At 29.0% G+C, this 22461-nt stretch overlaps 1 protein-coding gene across 9 annotated transcripts in view; it reads right to left on the reverse strand.

Moving 5' to 3' along the window:
- LOC107452087 (uncharacterized) overlaps positions 1-21967 on the reverse strand; it is a 32738-nt gene extending 10771 nt beyond the window's left edge. Inside the window, exons 1-10 of one of the 9 annotated variants that reach the window (XM_071179822.2) lie at positions 21779-21967; positions 15769-15846; positions 14367-14412; positions 13349-13429; positions 12309-12522; positions 8529-8689; positions 5427-5617; positions 5079-5235; positions 3913-3945; positions 775-930 (exon numbers count right to left, since the gene is read on the reverse strand). In XM_071179822.2, the coding sequence (XP_071035923.2) occupies positions 775-930; positions 3913-3945; positions 5079-5235; positions 5427-5617; positions 8529-8689; positions 12309-12522; positions 13349-13429; positions 14367-14397 (1024 nt within the window). In that variant the 5' untranslated portion in view covers positions 14398-14412; positions 15769-15846; positions 21779-21967. Of the gene's footprint in view, positions 1-774; positions 931-3912; positions 3946-5078; positions 5236-5426; positions 5618-8528; positions 8690-12308; positions 12523-13348; positions 13430-14366; positions 14413-15768; positions 15847-16642; positions 17505-21778 lie in introns of those variants that run through there. The other 8 variants (XM_071179825.2, XM_071179827.2, XM_071179824.2 and 5 more) reach the window with 8 other exon arrangements.
- Positions 21968-22461: the final 494 nt, after the last annotated feature.

Genomic DNA, 22461 nt, shown 5'->3' on the forward strand with positions numbered 1-22461 from the left:
ATATATATGTATACATACTGTATATTCCAGAGATTATTGTAGGTTTTAATATAAGGAAAAGCTTGTATAATAAAATACAAGCATTCTTATATTTAAAATACAAACAGTATAAGATAAAAGCTTAACTTCAAACGAGATACAACCAACATAAATTGACTAAGAGAGCTTATGAAAAGGCAGTCATTTGTTAAGTTTAAAGTTTTTACAACATTGAAAATAGGATAAAAGACACATAGAACCAGATTATGTAAATGCAGTTGAGTTGAAAATTTAATCTAAATTTTTAACTTTAAGGAAGTTATTTTACTCTCCGAAAAAAACATTGAGAATTTGAGATAAATAGAAAAATGCAGATAAAAAGAAGCTAGTAAATGAAAGAAACTGCTATATATGTACTACATCATTCTAGATAAATAACAATTTAATAATGCATTTATTAATTAAAATACAGTTATACAAATTGTATTTCAAACAAGAAAATATAACCTGTATTTAATAAAAAAAAAAATACAATTACTTACTTGGTTTGAATTTTAAACAAAATAAATTCAAAGCAGTTTAAAATTTCTATTAATATTTATAAATTAAAATTTTCATAATTAATTTTTGGTTGAAATAAACCTTGAGTTTATTTACATAGTAGTTTTACAATTACTATTGCATTTAGAGAGGACTATTTAAACTAAATAAACTACATTTTGATTCTGAAATAACTTTCAACACTATGTAATAAAACAAAAGATGAATAAAATCTTAGTGTGAAATAAAACTAACCAGCATCAACTAATGAGATATTAGACACAGTTAAAAGGTATGAAAATTCTTCAGAAAATATAGGAGTTGTGATATGCCACAGGCAGTCATACAATCTGCTTTCTTGAGATTCTAAAATTAATAAACCGCCAAATCCAAATTTGGAACCACCACAATCTGTAATAAATAATTACTAAAATTAAAAATTGAAGAACTTTAAAGCCATTTATATATAACTAATAATAAAGTATTAAGGACCATTCAAATATTAATAAACATATTTTTGGAAATTTTAAATACCCCTCTCCCCTTTGCCGAAAAATAAGAAAACCACGAACCTCCCACCAGTGTTTATGTAAGAAAAGTGCAACTCCCCAAGGTTCTTGATTCAATTTTTACTGTAGTAATCCAGTTTTAGATACAAACTTAAAAAAAAAAAATATTAACTTTGCATTAAACAAAGATTACGTTTTAAATCATTTTATGAAATGGTGAGTCAAATATTCTTTTGGAATCTTTTATGTTCAAAACCTTTGACCTCTGAAACTCTTAAAAGAATTTTTTTTTCTAGTCTCTTCTTTCCCAGAATACAACTTTATTGCACATTAGAAATTTTTTCACCTTTAATTTTTTCATTTTGCTTTTCAAGATTTTAATGTCTTATGTAAGCATTGCTCATGCTCACCCTTCATCAGTAAAAATATCACAACTCCCCCACCCCTCCATTCGGTGTTTAGGGTAATAGTAGAATGATCCCTCAGGTTGTTTGGAAAGTAATTTCGTTTTATAGCAATTAAAATGAAAGACTATTTTCTTATAGCTAATAAATATTTCATTAAAATACATATTGTCCATTCCGGTTCAATACCTTTAGCCATTTTTCTCACAGCAGCATGTTATCACTCCCATACAATGTTCGTTCTTCGCTGGCAAAAAACTAAAACAAGTGATTTTTGACCTCTTTTGCTTTGAACTAGTTTTATTTTACCTCACAATCTCTTGCGATTAGCATTGATGAAAACTCATTTCTTGTCTGCAGTGATGATGCACTTAAAAAAGGAATTATTTTATTTAAAAATTTCAAGACTTTAAAAAGTAAATCACACATGTGAATGCAACAGAATAAATTTCTTTCAGAAAGAATATGAAGACCTATAGGTCGGGCTTTGAGATTAAACCCTAGAGGTTTTCAAATGGTCAGAATTCAAACCAATTCAATAAATTTAATCTCTCACAGATCTCACGATTTGTTGTTTGTGGCTTGAATCTATGCTTTTAATGTGTTTTCATTAGTTTCAACTTGCCTTTCAGAAAGGGTTGCATATTCAACATCAAAATTGCATGATCGAAATTTTTCTAATCAGTTTTGACACAGACCTGTCAATACGCCTTCATGCACATGAATAGCATTTTTACCTTTTCAATAATTAAAAAGTAAAATATGCCGTAAATGCTGCTTTTCACTCTCCATATTTGAAAGGTCTCCAAAAAAAAAAAAAAAAAAAAAAACTACGGTATAGAATCAATCTACCTTATAAGCAAACTTTGCTACACCAGCTGTCAAAATATGTGGCTTAAGTGCGAAGCGGGCAGTGAAAAAATACAATTAAATCCTCTGTTAGGAAAAAACGAAATTACTTTTCGAACAACCCAATATATACACTATGAAAATGATATACACTACAGCTTTAGAATGATGATGCTATAATCCTAAAAAAAGAGTTTGATAAGAGGATAGCCTAGCTGTAAAACCTACTAATTGTATAAGTTTTTTGATCAGTTACAATATGAGTATATTCCTTTTCAATTTTAGCCTATTAAAATTTTATTTTATTAAAAGAAAAAGTTTACTAAAATGCTTAAAAAGAAATTCTGTTATATTTTCTTTATTTCTCATTTAAAAAAAATAAACAAAGGAAAAAGTTGATGCTTTATAAATGCTCTAAGAAAATGTTTTAATTAAGTGTCTTATTAATTGATAAAAGAAATTAAGTAGAATATCAATTTTGATAAAGTTAATTGTATGAATTATGACCAAAGTAAGCTAAATATAACTGAATTGGAAGATAAACATGCATGAAGATAAGATCCATGGATGCTAACCCATAGCAATATATTTCTGTAGTCTACATTTATACAAAGTTTCCTTTTCTATTGCATTATTACAACAAATAACTATTTTTACATGAAACAGTGATAGTTTGCCGCAGAAATACACAATTAAAAACACTACATAACAAAAAAGTAACACATAAATTGAAATTCAATTTTCTTTCTGACAATTAATTTTGAAATATTTGCTTAAGAGATTTAAAATTTCAGAAAAAGTTCATACAGTTTTATTAAAAAATAAAAAATTTAAGCAAGTACAAATACAACAAAAGGGTTTGCTTCCTAATTGCAAGTTAGGTACCAAAAAATGACAGAGAGTTCACTAGTTGAAATATATATATATATACATATATATATAATATGAATTTAACAAATCCTTGAATATTATTTCCTTGTTAAATTCGCTTTCTTAATTGATTATTCTAAGCAAGACTTTTTCATGCAATTAGTAATCAACATCATGTTTTAAAAATAGATAAAAAGATGCAGACCTTCACTAATATAAGTTTTCCCTTAAAGAAGAGGGATATTCTAAAAAATTTAGCAACCTAATTTGTCAACCTATTATAATTTGGCATATGAGTTTATTCTTTTTTGGCATGTGACATAAATGATAGAGAGAACTTTTCTCTAACAAAAAAGCAAATCAATTTCAGTGTAAATTTGATGCTCACCTAATCTTCAAATAAATAAAATCTTTGAACTTTCACCCGTAACTAGAGCTTCCATTTTATCTCAATTTGTCCATACTGTTTTACTACATATACATAATATTTATCAGTAAATGTCAGTGAATAAAATTGAGAAATGAGTCTTTTCAAAATTTTGAAGCAAGTATTAAAATTCTTTGAAATTAAGCTCCTAGTATTTTGCATTTCTGGAGGTACATCACTAAAAAAATTAACGCATCCTATTTTTTATAAAAATTTTGCTTAAATTCTAATTTTCTTTTTGATTAAAAACATTATTTAACAGTTTGATAATTTTCTATGAAAGAATATAATATACAATTGTAAACAAATTTAATCAGAAATAAGAGTCACATACCTGTAAATGGCTTTGATGCTTTTACATCTGAACCTACAATTACACAAAAAATTTGAATTTCAATAAACAAGATTTTAAATAAACAAGAATGAAATATGAGTAGAATATTAAATTTAATAAATGAGATTTATTTAAAATATGGGTATTGCGTATCACTTGTTTAAAAATATGAATAATTATCAATATTTTCTGGTTACTAATATTTAGTTTAAATAACCTAGAGAAAAAAAAATAATGTAACACACAAGATTCTAATTTAGGTTTACTTATTAAGTTGGCAATTATTAACTTGCAATAAATAATACAAATGAAGTTTTAAAATCTGATTATCGAATAGAAAGTTATCAATATTGCACTTCAAAGGTTATTTAAGGATAATTTAAACATTCCTGATTATAAATAAAAGCCTGACACATCCTTGATGTGCAGCTAACGGTAAAACCTATTGCACTACCAAATACTAAGTAAAGCTTCATTTTGAGATACAAAATTGGAGATATAGAAATTAAAGAAGACCAGCTTTCATGCCACCACTGGGAATAGAACCCTAGTTTAACACAGTGATAGTCCAGTGCCTTAACCATGTGCCATCAAGGCTCAATTTTATAATATTTAACAGAATTTTTTTGATGAATAAAAAACAAATATAGAATAAATATTTTCTTTTTTGAAATTAATAAATTATTTATAGCGTAATTACATAAATTTACATTAAAATGTGTACTTATTCTTCTTAAAATAATCTACATAAATATTTAATGACTTTCAGTTATATTCAATGCTAGATAATTCATAAATTCAAGATAAATTAATAAAAAAAATCTGATTTAAATAATAATGGTTTTTTTAATAATAACAAAATATTTTAACCTTTGTAAATGCTTTTTTTTTTTTTTTTTTTTTTTTTTTTTTTTTTTACTTAGCTGGATTTTACTAGAGAGAACACTTATTGTGAGCTATAACAAAGGTTAATCTTGCTATACTTAATTCACAATTAACAATAAGATATCAAGAAAAAGTATGCAACTTTTTCATGTTCATTTAGAAAATGTCCTTAATAAAAAAAAAAGGTGTTTTCACCCAAAGAATATCAAGATGCACAAAACACATTTTTAAGCAGAAAAAAAAATATTTATAAAAAATAAAATAAAAACTTGCTGACTTACTTTTAATAAAATACGCCACTGCTCTGAAGCCAGAATTTCCAGGCTGTGAGTTTGCTTCAAATTTCAAGGTTAATTCATTTTGCTGAGAAACGAAAACAGGAGGACGAAATACACCACCATAAATTCGATCTGGTATTGTATGATTGTGACCAATTACCTAAAACAAAATAAATGGTTACAGCAGTGAAAATTCTGGGTTTAAAGAGAAGATATATTTAAGATTATGGGAAAGAAAGCAAAACTATCATTAGTGCAAAACGTTTAAAAGACAGATTAATACTAACAAAAATAAAATAAATAATAACTAAACTTAGTCACAACAAATGTTGAATTATAAGCAAAACTCACCTCAATATATGAAGAAAAAGAAATTTGAAAATCCAAAAACAATAGCATTGCACGACCATCTGGGTCATTTGTATGAAATGTGTATTCAGATTGATAATCAGCAGAATATGAATTAGGAAAATATGGAGTTTCTATGAAATGTCCAGAATGGAATGGTTCATTAGGCAGACCTGTAATAATGTAATTATTTCCTGTAAAAAAATATAAAATTTAAAATATAAAAGATCTATAGCAATTATAAAACATACTAGCATTCATAAAAATCTATAAATGCTAATTAACATAGTTTATAGAAAACAATTTTTTACCATTTTGTATTTTTAAAAGATTAGATTAAGGCGGGAAAGAATACTTAAGTTAAATATTAAGAAAAAGGATGTGTGTGAGGTTCATAAAAATCTATAAATGCTAAATCTTTCATAAAAATCTATAAAAGCTAATTAACATAGTTTTTGTAAAACAATTTGTTACCATTTTGTATTTTTCGAACATTAGATCAAGGCGAAAAAAATATATTTTAGTTAAATATTAAGAAAAAGGATGTGTCTCTTGAGGTTCAATTAAACATTCTTATTTCTTCACATTTTTAACTGTAGATAGAATAATCAATTTCGGTAAAATCTTGCTGTTTCTTTGAATAGCAAACTATTTTTCTGTTAGTTCATATAAGTCAGTGAGCAAACAATGTTACAAATTAATAGTTCCACTGTAAAAAAGTTAAATTAAGTTTTAAATTGTAAACCAAATTTGCATTACAAGAATTCTACACCGAAAAACTTATTTGGATTCTAAAATTATTATAAATACACTTTAGAAATGGTTGTTACTGAGTAAATTTACTCAGTATTTATCAAAAATTAAGTCTAAGTAAAAACTTCTTGTTTTATCATTTTTTGTATCATTTGTGGTCAATAATGTAGTTATTTAATCTCTTAAGGGTTATGCATAATATGCCACAAATTTTATGTTTATGCTAGTTCAATAAAAAAAGTATAAATTTTTAGTGCAGATATCTTATAAAAATTTAAACTAGATTTGATAAACCTAACAAAAAAATATTTTAAGGTGCTTAACGATTTCAAATAAGATGATTTCAATGTTTTTACTGAATCTCAAAAATATGTTTAGCTATTATAAAATTTTTAAAATAATATTTTGCTAAAGAAAAAAAAAACCACACAGTAAATAAAGTGATTGTAAAATATATAAGTGGATAAAGCTAATTGTAAAGTAAATAAAGTGAAGTAAATAAAATGAAATAATTGAATATGAAAACCTTTTTCTTCATTTACTGTAATTCTTATGGCTAACATATAAACAACACCTTTTCAAAAATTAATTTATATTAAAAGTAAGCTATAATTATTTTTTGTGACCTTTATTAACAAACATACAGAAATGCAGAGAGTCAGTTTTGATATTAAGAAACTGCATTTGAAGAGAAAGTAAAAATTCAATAAAAATATCATTCCTGTTTAAAGAAGTTGGGTTTAATTTATAATTTACATAAGCCCTAATTAATATATTTTGTTATTAGAAGAAGTTATAACAAGACATGAATTTCATGGTTGGGGTAATAGTGCAGCTTCTGAAGTCTTATGACTGGAGCACCAGTTGGCAGAAGTCTGACTTGGCTCCTTCGCCTGTTGACTTTAGCTGAGTGTAATGGAACGGCCTTCTCGCCTTGGGTGACCCTTCCCTCAGAAGAAATTATCTCCTTACTAAATACTTTAACAAGCTCTCTAGCCTTGGACACCAAAACAGAACAGCAGATTATCTACAAAGGTGGAGCAGCAACCAAAGACTAAAGAAGAACAGCCCACTTAGCCAGGCCGTAGTTAACAATGTACTTGCTGGAAATGTCGAGGATTGCCTTAATAAACAATTCATTGACCCAACTGAAGGACTACCTGGTGTTTATTTCCATCAACATCTTTCATCACAAGTTAACAAGAAGCTGGATCACCCGGAATTACTTAAGCAACTTGCTTTAGAGGTTATTAATACCATCCCCAAACAATCAATACTGGTGTACACAGACGGAAGCAAGACGGAAACATCATCATCTGGCAGTGGTGTCTACATCAAATCAAGTAATGTCTCCCTCAACATCTCCAAAAGGAATCCTGATTTCTGCTCGGTGTTTAGAAGTGAACTCATTGCTATTGATACTGCCCTGGATTCTCTTCTAACACTACAGGATCAAAATAACATCTGGATCCTCTCTGACAGCCTCAGCTCCATACAATACTTAACGCATTGGAGGAAGGTGAGAGACAAAACAGGTGCTTCAATCCTACAAAAAATTAAAATCCTCTCACGATTGCGTGAAGTCCACCTCCAATGGATCCCTTCTCACGTTGGGGTTCTGGGCAATGACATCGCCGACACTCTGGCTAAGGAGGGGACGAAAGAAAATCTGATAAGTCCAAATTCCCTCACCTTCATGGAGCTGGCATCAAAAAAGAAAAAAGAAGACCTCGCTTCCTGGCTCGTACCCCCCAAACATCACTGGTACCAGAGCACCAGTCCAGGAGGTGCACTCAACATTCGGTGCAACCGCAAGGTCCAGACTGCACTTACCAGGCTTATCAGCGGCCACCTTAAGTCCCTTTCTTTTGAGGGTAGTATTAAAATCTACCCTAACTGCCCCAGGTGCCACAACATGCAGGCTTCCCCCCAACATATACTGGACTGTCTAGGTCTGGACAAAAGGGACATTCTTAATAACACACTTATGGTGGCCGACTTCCTCCGGGTGATGAATTTCATGGACATAGTTTAGCCCTGCTAATTTTGGGGATAAGGAAGAAGAAGAAGAGAAGAGAAGAAGTAACTATATTTACCCAAGCAAATATAAAAACATTAATAATTTTGCTGAAACATTTCTTGATTTTCAAACATGTTTTTTTAAGTTACAAGAAATCTTAAAACTTTTACCTTAGTATTTTATCAATAAACTATTAAAATATTTAGCATTAATAAGCAACATGATTAAAATTTATTCAAACCTTAATGCCGAATGACATGCATAAACAATCAATTCATTACATGAATGCACTGCTGAAGCATTAATATGAAGAGATCAAAACTATAGCTTACTTTTTACCGAGAATAATATTACAACACCAAAGGCCATAGAATTCTCATGGTGAAAGTCTATGGCTAGGTAATTGCTTCTTGATTCAAAATAGATGTTCTCTTTATTTTCTCCACAAAATTTTTCCGTATTACCTGGTTCAGCTATTTCGAAGTAGTTACATCTACATATGAAAAATAAATTTATGTTTATGAAAATCTTATGAAATGTGGAAATCTTTTATAAACAGCAAGTTTAAATTTTTTGTGGCAAAAATTAATTAGAATAATGAATAGATTCCAGACTTTTAAAGAATATATTTTGTTTAGACATTCAAAGTTTTAAATCAAAGTATTTTACATTAGAATGATGAAGTGTAGTAAAATCTGAGATAGAATTCAAGTGGTGAGTAGATACAGAATCTAAATCTTATGAAAGTTCTGAGAACCAGTTCTTGAAATTTTCCATACTAATACCAATAATAAAAATAATAAATTCTTTGAAAAGTCAAAACATTTTATGCAGTTAATGTATATAGAAAATATTATAATTAAAATTGATTTTTGTTTTGTGGCTAGAAAGTTGTGATCTGTCCCACCTATTTTTTTAAATTCATTAATTTTGTGGTTTGTTGTGTTATAGGAACTTCTCCAAATACTAGACTTTCGAGTTGGCAGGTACTATGGTTACCTACAGTTATGGGATTCAGCAGGTATACGCATGTCACTTGTTTAAAGGGCGATATTTAAAAATGTTTTATGAATAGATATATAAAAATTGTTTTTTATTCTTAACCCTTTCGCCTCGCAAAGCGCGAAAGCGTGCTTACCGCTGAGGCCGGCAGTCTCTCTAGCGTGTGTCTCCCCAGGGCCGGAGGGTTTTTCGATGTTAAGCCTAATTCCATGAAATTACCGAAATATCAGCGCGTTGTTTAATATTGTTCTGTAGAGTATTTAAGTGACATATGCTTTATATATATTTCTATGGATACTTTATTTACTTAAGTTATTTCTTGTTTAAATGTATATTTTACACATTTTATTTTCATTATAGTGTCACTATCACTACAATCCGAATCTGTTTCAGAATCAATATCTGAAATATTTTGCATAATTTCCTGTATTTCCAGCTCAGTCAAAATTTTTCGACGCTTCGACATTCTAACGGTAAAAAGAAAAAAAATTCAAGCCTGCAAGATCTAATTATCCACTAAAAACTAATCCGACAATCGAAAGTAGCGAGAGAAAAAAAAACTCCCTTACTTACTGTAAATAAATATCACGTGCTAATTTAAAGAGCCCTCATAAAACATTCCCCCCTCCACTCCTTCCCCTAAAAACCACGTGACTGTACTTTCATCTTGAGTAGAAGGTCAAATCTACATGTATCTGAAACCATATGGGCATACAATGCCATCTTTTGGAAGAAATTTCATTTTTTAAAACGTTCCGAAAAGCTGGCACAAATAAGTGACGGTCGGGGGTGAACGAGAAAACTCTCTGACACGCGGGTGTGTCGGCCGGGAAGTGAGCGCGTTTCTTGCTTGCACATATATGTGACAGTCGGCTCGAAAGGGTTAAGTAATGGTTATACATGCATAGTAAAACCTCTCGGGAGCAACCACTCTCTGTTCTACAGTAAAATGGTCGTTCTTAGAGGTTACCTCCACTGATTTCGAAATTGCTGTCGAAGGTACATAATTTTTCACGAACGATTTTCATTTAAGTCAGTGTCAATTTCTTGGTCGGAAGTGCCACTTCCGTTGGCATCACGAAAAGACAGATCTATGAATAAAATTTAGCGTCTATAAAAATTATAACAACTGATAGATATAATTATGAATGATAAAGCTATTTTAAATAAATAAACAATTATGTTTTTTTTTTTAAGTTGGCATTTAATTTTATATCATAAAAATTAGTTAGCATTAAAAGATAAGAGGTTTGCTTGTTTGAGATACTTATTTTTCTAAAATAATTTTTGTTTTTCTAATTTAACCTTCAACCCTAAAAGTAAATCATTGATTGCATCATCTATAGTGCACTCTGACTGCAATAGGAGGTTGTATCATCACAAAGATCTCTCGAGCCTCATACAAATATTTTGAATACATTTTAATCCACTTATTTCTTTTTGTTAAATCTTTTGTTTCGATATTTTTTCGTGTTTCCATATTGACTGTTTCCGAATTTGGTGCAGATGTTTGCCCAGTAGACGGGAGAGCTTTTAATGGACTCCTAAAGGTTTTCTTCAACAGAAAAAATTCTGGGTCTCCCAGAAGTGTCGTTACACAGATGTTGTCTTTCCTGGAGGTTTCACTGTATCAGGGGTAATTGTGAGCCCAAGTCAAAATTCCGAAAAATTTCTTGAGTTAAGCAAAAGAAGAAAAAACGGTTTAAATTGAAAAATCAGAAAAAAATTTCAACTAGGCTCTTTTTCTTTTTCTCAACATTTCTTAATTTACTTAAAATATATTTAAAATTTTACACATACCTATGATGACCTGGAGAAGTAATTAAAATGTACAAATATGTCTTTCTTTCCTGAGTTTGTGATTATAACAACTATTTACTGATAAAAAATTAATATTAATCATGAATATAAGCTTATAAAGAATCTCTCTCGCTCTCTCTTACAAACAAATAAAATAAACTGTGTTTGTTTTTAAGTTCCACCTTTGAAAAATTGATTTCTGGAAACTTCTGTGAACAATGATTTTTTTTAAACATCTGGAACACTGTTTTCACAACAGCGCGAGAATCTCGCCTAATTTTTTCTTTTCTCGCATTAAAAAACGATTAACGCGAGAAGTTCGCGCACTCTATTAATCAATTTTAAAATGCACGAATTTTCGAAAAAATTTCGTCTTTTGCCATTTTGAATAAAATCCGTTTCAATTTTCTTCCTTGGTCTTTCATTATTTTGAACATCAGTCCTTGTTATCTAGCTTCTCTATTTATCAGTATTGTTCAAAACCAGTGCTAACAGCAGAGTACCCCCCTCCCGAACCACGGAACCCCTTTCAGAACACATTTCTCTGCAACCATGTGTTAATCGTAGGTAAGGTTTCTTCATGTAAGACGTTTTAATTTTTTGTGCATGAATGTAAGATGGACAAATACCTTGTTAATACGACATCTTCTACTCCGTAACGGACAAATGAAAATAAAACAAATGTCGGTAGAAACGGTCAAAACAAAACAAATACGGATATTTTTCAGCCAAATAAATATAATAGCCGATGAAAAAGTAGATATAAAACATTTTCCATATGATGATGCAGCAAAAATATTCAATTAGAAGACGTGAAAAATATATTATAATTAAAGAAGTAATTTTTTTCCAAGTCTATTCATGTTTTTTTAATTTTTAGAAATCTCACCCTGTTTTTGAGAAAGGGTGAGAAATTCTCTCATTTTCTTTCTGTAATGAAAACACTGGTCTGGACCTTTGATCTCCGGAAACTTCCGGATCACTGCTACCGAAAAATCCGGATTTTTTCCGGAGCACAATCAGCCCTGCTGTATTTTCAAATTAAAATATTTCTAAAAAATATATATATTTGATGAATTATGATTAGAATCCTATTGCTAAGCTCATTCTGTATTTTTAACATAATACTTTAGTTGTTAAAAATTTAAATACAACAGTTTAAATGACAGAAATAGATTTAATTTCTTAAACTAATTTTTAATAATGTTACATGATCAATTTTAATTAAAAGAAAACCAGCATTCAAATAAAACAATACAGATATTCCTTTTTTGAAGTTTAGTTTGAAAAGATAGGAAGAAAAAACTTACTGGCATTTCTCAGAGCATGATGGTATTGACATGTTTGACATATGGAGAGCAAAGTGGTAAGCGCCATTTATAGTTTTGAGTTCTATTCGGCATTTGCGCTTAGATTTTCGATACCACTTGTCTATTTCTTTGGCAGTTGTGTTGTAAGTCAGTCTTAATTCTTGTGGTTCATCAGGTTTAATAATGTAGATATACCTGTTACTGGAGCACAATTCTATAAAAGAACAAATTTACAATTTATAAATTTAGATTTCAAACATTTTGTACAAACAAATTTTTAACAACCCAATATATTAATGAGGCATGATTGATATTCAAAGTGATGAGTGGAAGAAAAAAGATGTTAACATTTTAAAATATGAAATTATACATAACAAAACAATCAAGTCTTTGCTGCATATAATTTGGAGATGCAAATTGGTCATGTTTTAGACCAGTAGTTGGAAAAGCACATTAAACTTATTAGTGCCCTCATCATTTAAGCTATTTATTTGAAAAGGTATAAAACATAACAAAACAGGAAGAAAAAACCTTTTTGCCCCAGATCCTTTATAATTAAACATAGTAGTTTTTCTTAGGCAAGGGTCAAAATACAAATAGAGGTTACTAAAAGTTTAATTCTATAGAAAAACAAAATTACAATTTATAAATTTAGATTCTAAACGTTTGGTACATACAAATTTTTTACAACCAAATACATTAATGAAACATGAGTGATATTTAAAGGGATAAGAAAAAAAGGATCTAACATTTAAAAAAATATAAAACTATACATAACAAAACAATAAAGTTTTTACTGTGCATAATTTGGTGATAAAAATTTGTCATGTTTTACACCGGTGATCAAAAAAGCACAATGAACTCATTAGTGCCATCATTTAATTTAAACAAAACAGAAAAAAACCTTCTTGGAGAAGTTTATAACTAAATATAGAGTTGTATTTCTTAGGCAAAGGGTTAAAACAGAAAATTTCAGAAACAAGAATCTTCTTAACCAAATTTTAGATTTATACATTTCAGAAAATACTTTTGAGAATTACCTTGAATACTTGAATAAGATGATAAGTATGAACAATTGATCACTGTAATTATTGATATCAGCAGTAATACTAATAAAAATCCTAAAGGAATAAAATTCAAAATTCATTATTAGATACAAAGAAAACAAGCATAGATGTGAAAGGTAAAAAACAGACAAAATTTTTCAAAATCAAAATAAATCTCTATCTAAAATAAATGTATTTCGAAAGCATAAACTAGAAATTAAATTTTTTACAAATAATATTTTGATATAATTTCTTTCAATCACTAAACAAAATTGCGTGGAATCTGGTTAGATGTAACTATTAAAAGTTAACACAATAGTTTCAGAAAAGTGACTGGATTATGTTTATAGTTCAAATAGCATATATACTGCTAAATGAGATTTTAGTGCACTAAACTCAATGTTTTTTTTTCTTTTTTAAAAAAAATATTTACTATAATACATACTTAAGATAACAAAATCAAACCTTGCTCGAAAGTGTCTGGTGCATAAACAAAAATTAGGAAGAAGTAAGGTGAAATGGGTGCTTTGTAGTCATAGAATTTATTTGAAAAAGTTAATATTTTTACACCTAAATATTTTCGTACACATAGTTCAGAGATAGGGAAAAAAAAATTTTTATCGATCTATAACTATTTTACTAAAAAAAAAAAGGATTATTTAAAAAAAAAAGGAGTATGTTGACGTTTTCATTTAAAAAAAATATAAGTTTTCATTCACTTCACTTACACTTTCTTCCAATTTTTTTTAACCATGCTACCAATTTTAAGTAATCTAATTAAGTTCAAGGAACATTTTTAATCTTATTTCATTAACTTAATAATAAATACTTTGATTTAATTTAAAAAATTAGACATTTTTGATGCGGTTACATAATATATTTAATATAAATACGTTAAAAAAGTAAACTTTTTTAACTTGAAAAGTAATATTGAATTGATACAGCTAACAGCTGAAATTTAAAAAAACAAATTGGGAAACATTTGGAAGCTCAGAGCATTTCTAATACACACCTTCATTATGTACAATCTTGCATTTCATCATACGGATAAGGAACTTCTGAAAAAACATTTTATTAAAATTAATTGAATATATTGTAAAATAAACTTATTAAATAAAATAAATCCTTGCTATTGCTTAATATCCATAGCCATTCATAGTCTTGATTTAAGACATACACTGTTCTTGATTTATTTTTTATTTACTGACGATATATGTTACAATTCATGTCCACAAAATTTTAAAATCAAACATCATGAATGTAATTTATATATTGTACTTTGTGTTATTATCCAACTTTGGAAGTTGAATGAAATCAATAGCATAGTGTATCGTAAAAGAGTCGTATATTTTAAATTCAATGTTTTAAATTAATAATTATTTTAACTACAAATGGAAAGTTATTTAGACATATCACAATTTTAATTTAACATTGCTTTCAAGAATTTCATAACGTCAGAATTTTAATTATCCTTTTGCTTAGGGATGGTACAACAAGCAGACTAGAATGACAGGCTTCATCATGCTAGCCGGAGTAAGCAACGGGTTATTTATGTATAATGGAGGATAGGGAATATTTCGTTAAAACATTTTCAATTTTAATAATATTCTTCAACACACCCATTATTTTATGGGATCACAAGTGCAATGATAATCAAGGACGTAAAGGAAAATTGCATGTGCTGTAAATAAGTTTATACATAATTTGATATCTACCTACATTAAAGGTTTTATTAATAATTGTTTTTAAATAAAAAATATTTTTTTTTTTAAAAAAAAGGTAATAACTTAGCTACAAAGAGTTAATTACTTTTAATAAATACTAAATACCTAGAATATATTTGTAATTATTAAATTTTTTTGTTGCTACTCATAAGATATAATTCTACTTTTATATTATGCCACAAAATATTTCAGAATGAAAGAACCAACAATAGCAAAAGGAAAAACACAAAGTAATGTATGAAATTACGCAGCACTACATAAAAATATATAGAAAAATACAAATGCATGAAAATGAAGCAACTAATAAAAAAACTATATAAACCAAGACTTTATAAAGTCATTACTAACAGAGCATATTTTTACTATATATTTTGGTCATTATTGTATCAAAATTTATTCTAATAACTACCTGTATGTCACATATATCTCTATATGTATGCAAAGATAACCAAAATTTACTAGTTTGGAATAGAATATAAATTTTTATTATACACATTAGAGAAAAATTTAAAAAGAAATGTTTTGAAAACTAAAAAAAACTTTGAAATAACAGGGTTATTTTAAGCTATAAATGCATCAAAAGATTTAAAAAAAAAAAAATAATTAATTAGTAATAAGTTATAATCATACAAATTTTTAAAAAATTTAAAAAAAAACTTTTTTATGTAAAAAGAGCAAAAATTATCTTACCAATGTAATGAGTCATGAAGAGCTTCATTGAATAAACCAATGTAAGCTAAACGCTACTATTGTTTGGCAAAGAATTATCTGAAAAGTAAATGTTTGTTTTTCTTCTTAAAAAAACTTTTCAAATATGAAAGCATGATAAAGACTTTAAAACATATTAATAATTTAAAAAAAGTTTAATTTTTTAGAATTTTTTTTTAAAAAATGCTAATAAAATTTTTAAAATTATCTTGTTTTTAAATTAATTCGTATTTATTTTATAACTTTATTTCTGCTTTTATAGCTATTAATTTTTTTTTAATTAGTTGCACTTGCAGTTTTTTCAATCATATAATCAACAGCTCTAAGCTTATAGACCATGGATGTTCTTAGTGGGGAGAGAGGTGGTAGGTATCCCTCAAAATAAATCTCTAAAAGTCCCCCTTAAAATTTCAGACAAATAAAGAAAATTTTCATAAAATATAGTCTATTTAAATTCATCTTTGTTAAAAACAAGAAAGCGATAAAAATAATTAATCTTCTGCAGATAAAAGAATTTTTTTTTTTAAATGTGAGAATTAGAGAATAATTATGACTGCATATTTTAATATCACCCTCTATAGAATTAGAAACCTGCAAAGCCTATGTTAAAGACCAAAAATTATAGCAATAACAAAAGCTACATAGCAAAACCTTCAAATTTTAAGCCAAATTCTCAATGTTGCCTAGGTGTATACCAATCTAAAATATTTCAGAGAATAATATTTAAAATTCTTCACCAAATATTAGAAAATTAATTTTTTTTAAATACAATATTTATTCAGATAATATGTCAATTTACAGCATGTTAACTAATGTAGGAAAACAACCAAAGAATTTATTTTAACTGCACTTTTACCTTGATTTTAAAAATCTAATTTCTGTCTTTATTCCAACATTACCAGAACAATCTTTGTATTATGAATAATTTTGTTATATAATTAATGATTTTGTTCACTGATCAAAATAGAACATATAATAAATTTATTTGGCAACAATTGACTACCTTATTCAGACTTGTTCAGGCCAGCTTGGCCAAATGGATTTTAAACTTGACTATCAGTTATACTCTTCTGCGATTTAGTTTCTCACGTTTCACTGCCCAACTAGGCAATTATTGTGGCGTAGATCACGATACGAAAATATCGAGACAGCATTTTTCACTGTAAGTGATAAAATAACAAAAATTTTGAACATTCAGCTAAGCCACGATTTGAATGTCCATTCAATTTAGATTCTCCAGCATAAAATCTGATAGCTCAATTCTTATATTGATAAGAATTTAGTTAAAATTTATTTTATTTTCTAGAATGTGTTTTATGATGAAACAAATGATCCTTTAAGACAAAATATAAAACAGAGACTCATTTAAACCGTCAATGTTTTGAGATAACATATTTTCTGGAACATTTTGGAGATTATGAGAAAAAAATTTGCCAAAGACTAGAATAATTTTTTTTTCTTCTTAATTCCGATATAGTTAGTAATGAGCAGAAGAAGCGACAAATTTAGAGTTAGCAAAGTATTGCTATGATTTGGGGAACTAATGGAACAATCCAAAGATGCGAAATATTTCATGGTTGATAAAGATAAATAAGCAGTTTTTAAAAAAAGTTTATTATCAAGAGAGCGGTTTTAGGTTATTTAATTCATTTAAAGAAATAAATCGGGGAAACAAAAGTTCGCTCCGAAAACACTCGCGCTATGTGAGGATACTGTCTAAAATTCGAAAATTTTATGCTGTTAAGGAAATGTTAGCTTGTAGCTCTATAAGAAATTAGTAGAAATTAATGCTATAAAGAAAAACTTAGCTTTTAGCTTTAATCGAAGATAATAAATAACGCTATTTGGTCTGGTTTAGGCGTTCAGAAGTAGAATAATATCGCTACACCATGGGTCTATTAGTGGTAGTACTTCCCTTACGTCGCATTAGAGCTGCATAATGGACTATTGGCGATAATCTGGATGCACACACCCCTGAGGATGATTTGCAGACATCCTTCATCCATCACACTTTTGATCCTCTGCAGAGGGGGGTTTGGTTCCCCGCTTTGATAGCCCGATAGCCTGCGTGCGAAGTCGAGCAAGTTGAGTTAGAACAATTTAATGAGAACCGATGCCGTACACCCCCAGTCTCTTCGCTGGCTAATCCAACTGGTCATTCACTCTCACACTGACCGCAGCCAGTGATTCTGGACTTCGGTGTTCTATCTGGAACCAAGTTTACGATCAGTTTACTGAATGAAAAATTTGGTCTGGATTGCCTACCATTTCCTTTAATCTACCCTAGAAGTCCACAATGTTGAGATACCCGAGGACTTTTTGAAAATAACAGGAAGAGATAATTACTAAAAGCCCTAGCAAGAGACTTTACGGACCCATCTCCAGAAAATGTCACCAATTCTTGAAATTTTAAAGTATAAATTTTGCAAATTGATTGATATAAAAATAAATATAAAGTAGAGTCTAAGGTCTAGTCGAATTCAAACTAAAATACTTACATACATTGAAAAAAGAAAAAAAAAAAAAAAAAAAAGGTAGCATAAATGACTAAATAATAACAAAAGGCATAACGTCAAAGAACTTCTTGAAGCTCTCACTGGAAAGTTAAAATTAATCCTTTGCCGGTCGCATGCCTATTTTCAGTCACCCTGTCGCTCTTTTTCTCGAAAATTATTATTGCAGATTTTCACATAGTTTTTAAAATCCCGAAAACAGATTCAAATCAAATTAATCGAGTTCTTTCTAAAATAATATATTAAACCAACAAGTCTGCAACAACTGTGCTATCAGGAAGTCGCTACCATTTTTTGAGTTCTTAATTTTTTGTTTAGAGCTCTAGGTTGGATGCTTGAAATTTTTCAATTTGTTGACATTTTCAGGATAACAGAATCTCTTTGCAAATCACGTGTTTTTTTATTTTTGGGAGAATTTTTTTTTTTCTTTTCATCGTATTTGGGGATTAAAATTGAAGGTCCTCCAGAATTCGAGAAAAATATATATTTACTACTTTTTGTAAAATGAATGAGCTACGGCACTAACCATTATTTTGTGTTCTACTACTTTCACGCTAACTATTAAGACAAAAAATTACGGTGGACTTTTGCATCAAAGATCATTCGAAATTTTCGAAATTAGGTGTAATTTTTCTTAGACTTTGACTGTCAAACTTTGCGTTTTTGATGCACCAAGACTAATGGGTTAGGTTAATATCTGTTTTTATTAAACGAAGGACATAACTAAGGGTATTTTATACTAGTATACTTAAACTTATCCCTGAAAATTGAAACAAAAATTCGGTAGCATGTTATCTTGCTGCAGTCATTCTTGAGTTACTCGAATAAATGTGTGTGCGCGTGTGAGGCGCAGAAATATACATCGGTTAAAAAAAAAACATCTATTTTGGATTACTTTATAGTAGAAAAGTTTAATGAGGATCGATACCGCAAACTCTCGTACCCTTCGCAGTTTAATAAAACGGTGAACCATCCCACTCACTGACGGCTGCCAGTGATGTCTTACTTTGTTAATCTACTGGGAATCGTGTTTTACGATCGTTCACTGTGGGAGCTAAAATATTGGAAATTTCCTTGTATAATTTAAGTATAATTAACAAGCAAGAGCATGTAAAAATGTTACTGTGACTTCTCAGCATTAAATTCTAAATTATGAAAAATGTTAAAAATTTGTAAATTCTTATTTTATATTATTAAAATGTGTTGTTGTTGTTCATTTACGTCGCACTAGAGCTGCACAATGGGCTATTGGCGACGGTCTGGGAAACATCCCTGAAGATAATCCGAAGACATGCCATCACAATTTTGATCCTCTGCAGAGGGGATGGCACCCCCGCTTCGGTAGCCCGACGACCTGCACGCGAAATTGAGCACTTTACGGTAGAACAGTTTAACGAGGACCAATACCGCACACCCTCGGTCCCTACGCAGGCTGATCCAAGTGGTCATCCACCCACACACTGACTGTAGCCAGTGATGCTTGACTTCGGTGATCTGCTGGGAACCGTGTCTTAACGATCAGTCCACTGCGGGACTTAAAATGTGTAATTAAGTAGATTTTGAAAAAAGGAAATATTTTTGTCACGTCTAAAAAGTGCCACTTACGAAATATGTGTGCGCATAAGGCGGAGTAGTTTTGGTGGTGATAGATTATGAAAATGATGGGGATAGGAAAATTTTATCGGAGGAACATGCAGTTTATATTTTTTTGTATTATGTCTGGTAAAGAGATATTTTCTATTGAAGTCTACTTTGAAAACATCGTAGATTTTAATATTTTTGTTTTATTTCAGTTTTGTGTTTTTTAGTGTAAGTCAGGAAAAGGTCAAAGAATTAATGGTAGAATAATAGATTATTGATAAAATGGGGATAAATTTTTTTTGCACTAATAGGTTACAATTGTAATTTGTATTGATATCAAGTACAGAACTGCAGTTGAAATTTGAGCACTCTAGAAAATCGAAAGGTGAAGAGATTTCGTTTGACGATAAATTCAACATGATAATAAATCGCGATATGAATTCAACTAGAAACGGTTAGGAAAAGACTAAAACCGGCACAGAGCACCAATAAAATTTTAGACAGCTCATATGGCAGTCGAAATTTTGTCCTTCAGAACAGAGCTCAAGCTAAAATTTGAGTAATCTCGCTAGTTGTAACGTGGTCAAAATCTCGATTAGAGACCAATTTCCTTAGGTTTTTTAATTTGTTTGTAGCCGTTTGAAAACAATTGAAACTCTTGTATTATGATATTAACAAAATCAGAGGATAACAGTTCAAATTCAGTGAAGATTTGAGCATTCTAGTTAGTCGGGATTTTGATTGAAGATAGCGTAATTTCATGAGCACAGAGAATCTAAATTCAGGGAACAATTAAAACTAATTCAGAAATGATTTGAAATTCGCATCCAGCCACCAAACTCCCTCGAAATATGTGTGCTCTAATTAGTCGGAAATTTGAATTTTCTATAGCAAAAATCCATCCACACAGACGCAAAAACGAATCTATAAAAACATCTACAGAAAAAATAGATTACAGAAAATTGAAAATGAGCGGAATAAATTATTGACCATTTTTGAGTATGTTTCGAACCTGGTTCGTAGCTACTTTTAATTGCATTCTGAGTTTATAAATAGTTATTATTCGAATTTCATCAAATTTTTAAGAACATTATTTACTTGTTTTGCAAAAGATTTGAAATATTATTTGCAATCTTTAAAATATAATTTCCATTTCAACGTATACAGATAATTTTACATATATCATTTACGCATTTAAATATAATCTATGTATAGCTGCATTGTACCAATTTATACTTGTACTATTTATTATATGCTTTGCATCATGAATGGTATTATTTAAAATTTTTATACTCAGCATTTCATAGCTATTGTAAATATGAAACTTAGTATATAAAAGTACAACTTTTATTAATATATAACTTTTATATATACCCATTATTTTAATGTTAAATAATATATGTTAATTGTTCCCAAACAAAGTAAATTTTCAACTAAAATCTTTCAGCAATGTTCTTACTATTCGAACTACTTATTTTTTAAATTTTAGGGACAATACTAATTTTATAAATTATATATATGAAGAACTATTACACCATAAGGAGCTTATAATTGTGTAACGATATTAAAGCAATTAAAAGTGAATTTGGAAACGTAACAATGAATGTCATAAAGCAAATTTGAGTTAACGCACTAAGACAATAAAATTAGAGTTGATACGCAAGTTGAAACACTTTATTAAAATTTTGAAAAATTATCGAAAAGTATTGTATGTTAAGATTTTGCATTATGGAGTGATAATAAAATAATTAAATAGTTTATAAGCAGATAACTAAGCCAATAAATTTTACTAAAGCATACTGAGCATGTGCTAAGTGACGACTAAGTTTGATACACAATTTGTAAAAGATAAACAGCAATTGCAAATTATAAGTAATTAATTACTTAAAAGAACTTACCCTGCTTCTAAATAAATAAAAAAAAACCTATATTTAAATAAAATTTGTCTTCTATACGCTTTATTAATATAATTAACCTCCTTCACGAAACAACAGACTTTCCGCCATTTGCAATCTTGGCAAAAACATCATTGCGCATGCGTAATAAGCAAGCGTGATCATAAACAGGTTTTATGACAGAGTTGATATAAAATATAATTCAATGAAAATATTATATGAACGTTATTTCCGTTTTAATAGGAAAATAGACTTAATTTGTAATGCGTTTAATTCAAATTAGATATTGTAATTAGTTTTCCGTAAAAGATTGGTTAATTTAATGAATTTTCTAATTTGGTAAAACTCTATTATCTAAGTTTAAACATTCAATTTCAAAATGCATCATATTATTTCATAGAATGAAGGAAGTGCTAGAGCATGCGTGGTTGCGAGATTAGTCTTCAGAGCTACAACATAAAGAGACGGAGGTTCGTGTCCCAAAGTCATCAACTAACCACAGCAACACGGGTACAAAACGTGTTTATTATTACTACACTTACATATCCAGGATTTTAGGTTCAATATCATTAAACTCTCTTGAAGATGAACAGATAGAACAAATTAGAGAGCGGCAACACAAAGATACACTCAGGATTATGTCGGAATTCGAACTCGCTACCTCATACCTTTTGAGCTTTCGACGG

This window comes from Parasteatoda tepidariorum, chromosome 1 (genome assembly GCF_982258835.1).
Source record: "Parasteatoda tepidariorum strain Cologne lab strain chromosome 1, Ptep-v5.0, whole genome shotgun sequence".
NCBI lineage: Eukaryota > Metazoa > Arthropoda > Arachnida > Araneae > Theridiidae > Parasteatoda > Parasteatoda tepidariorum.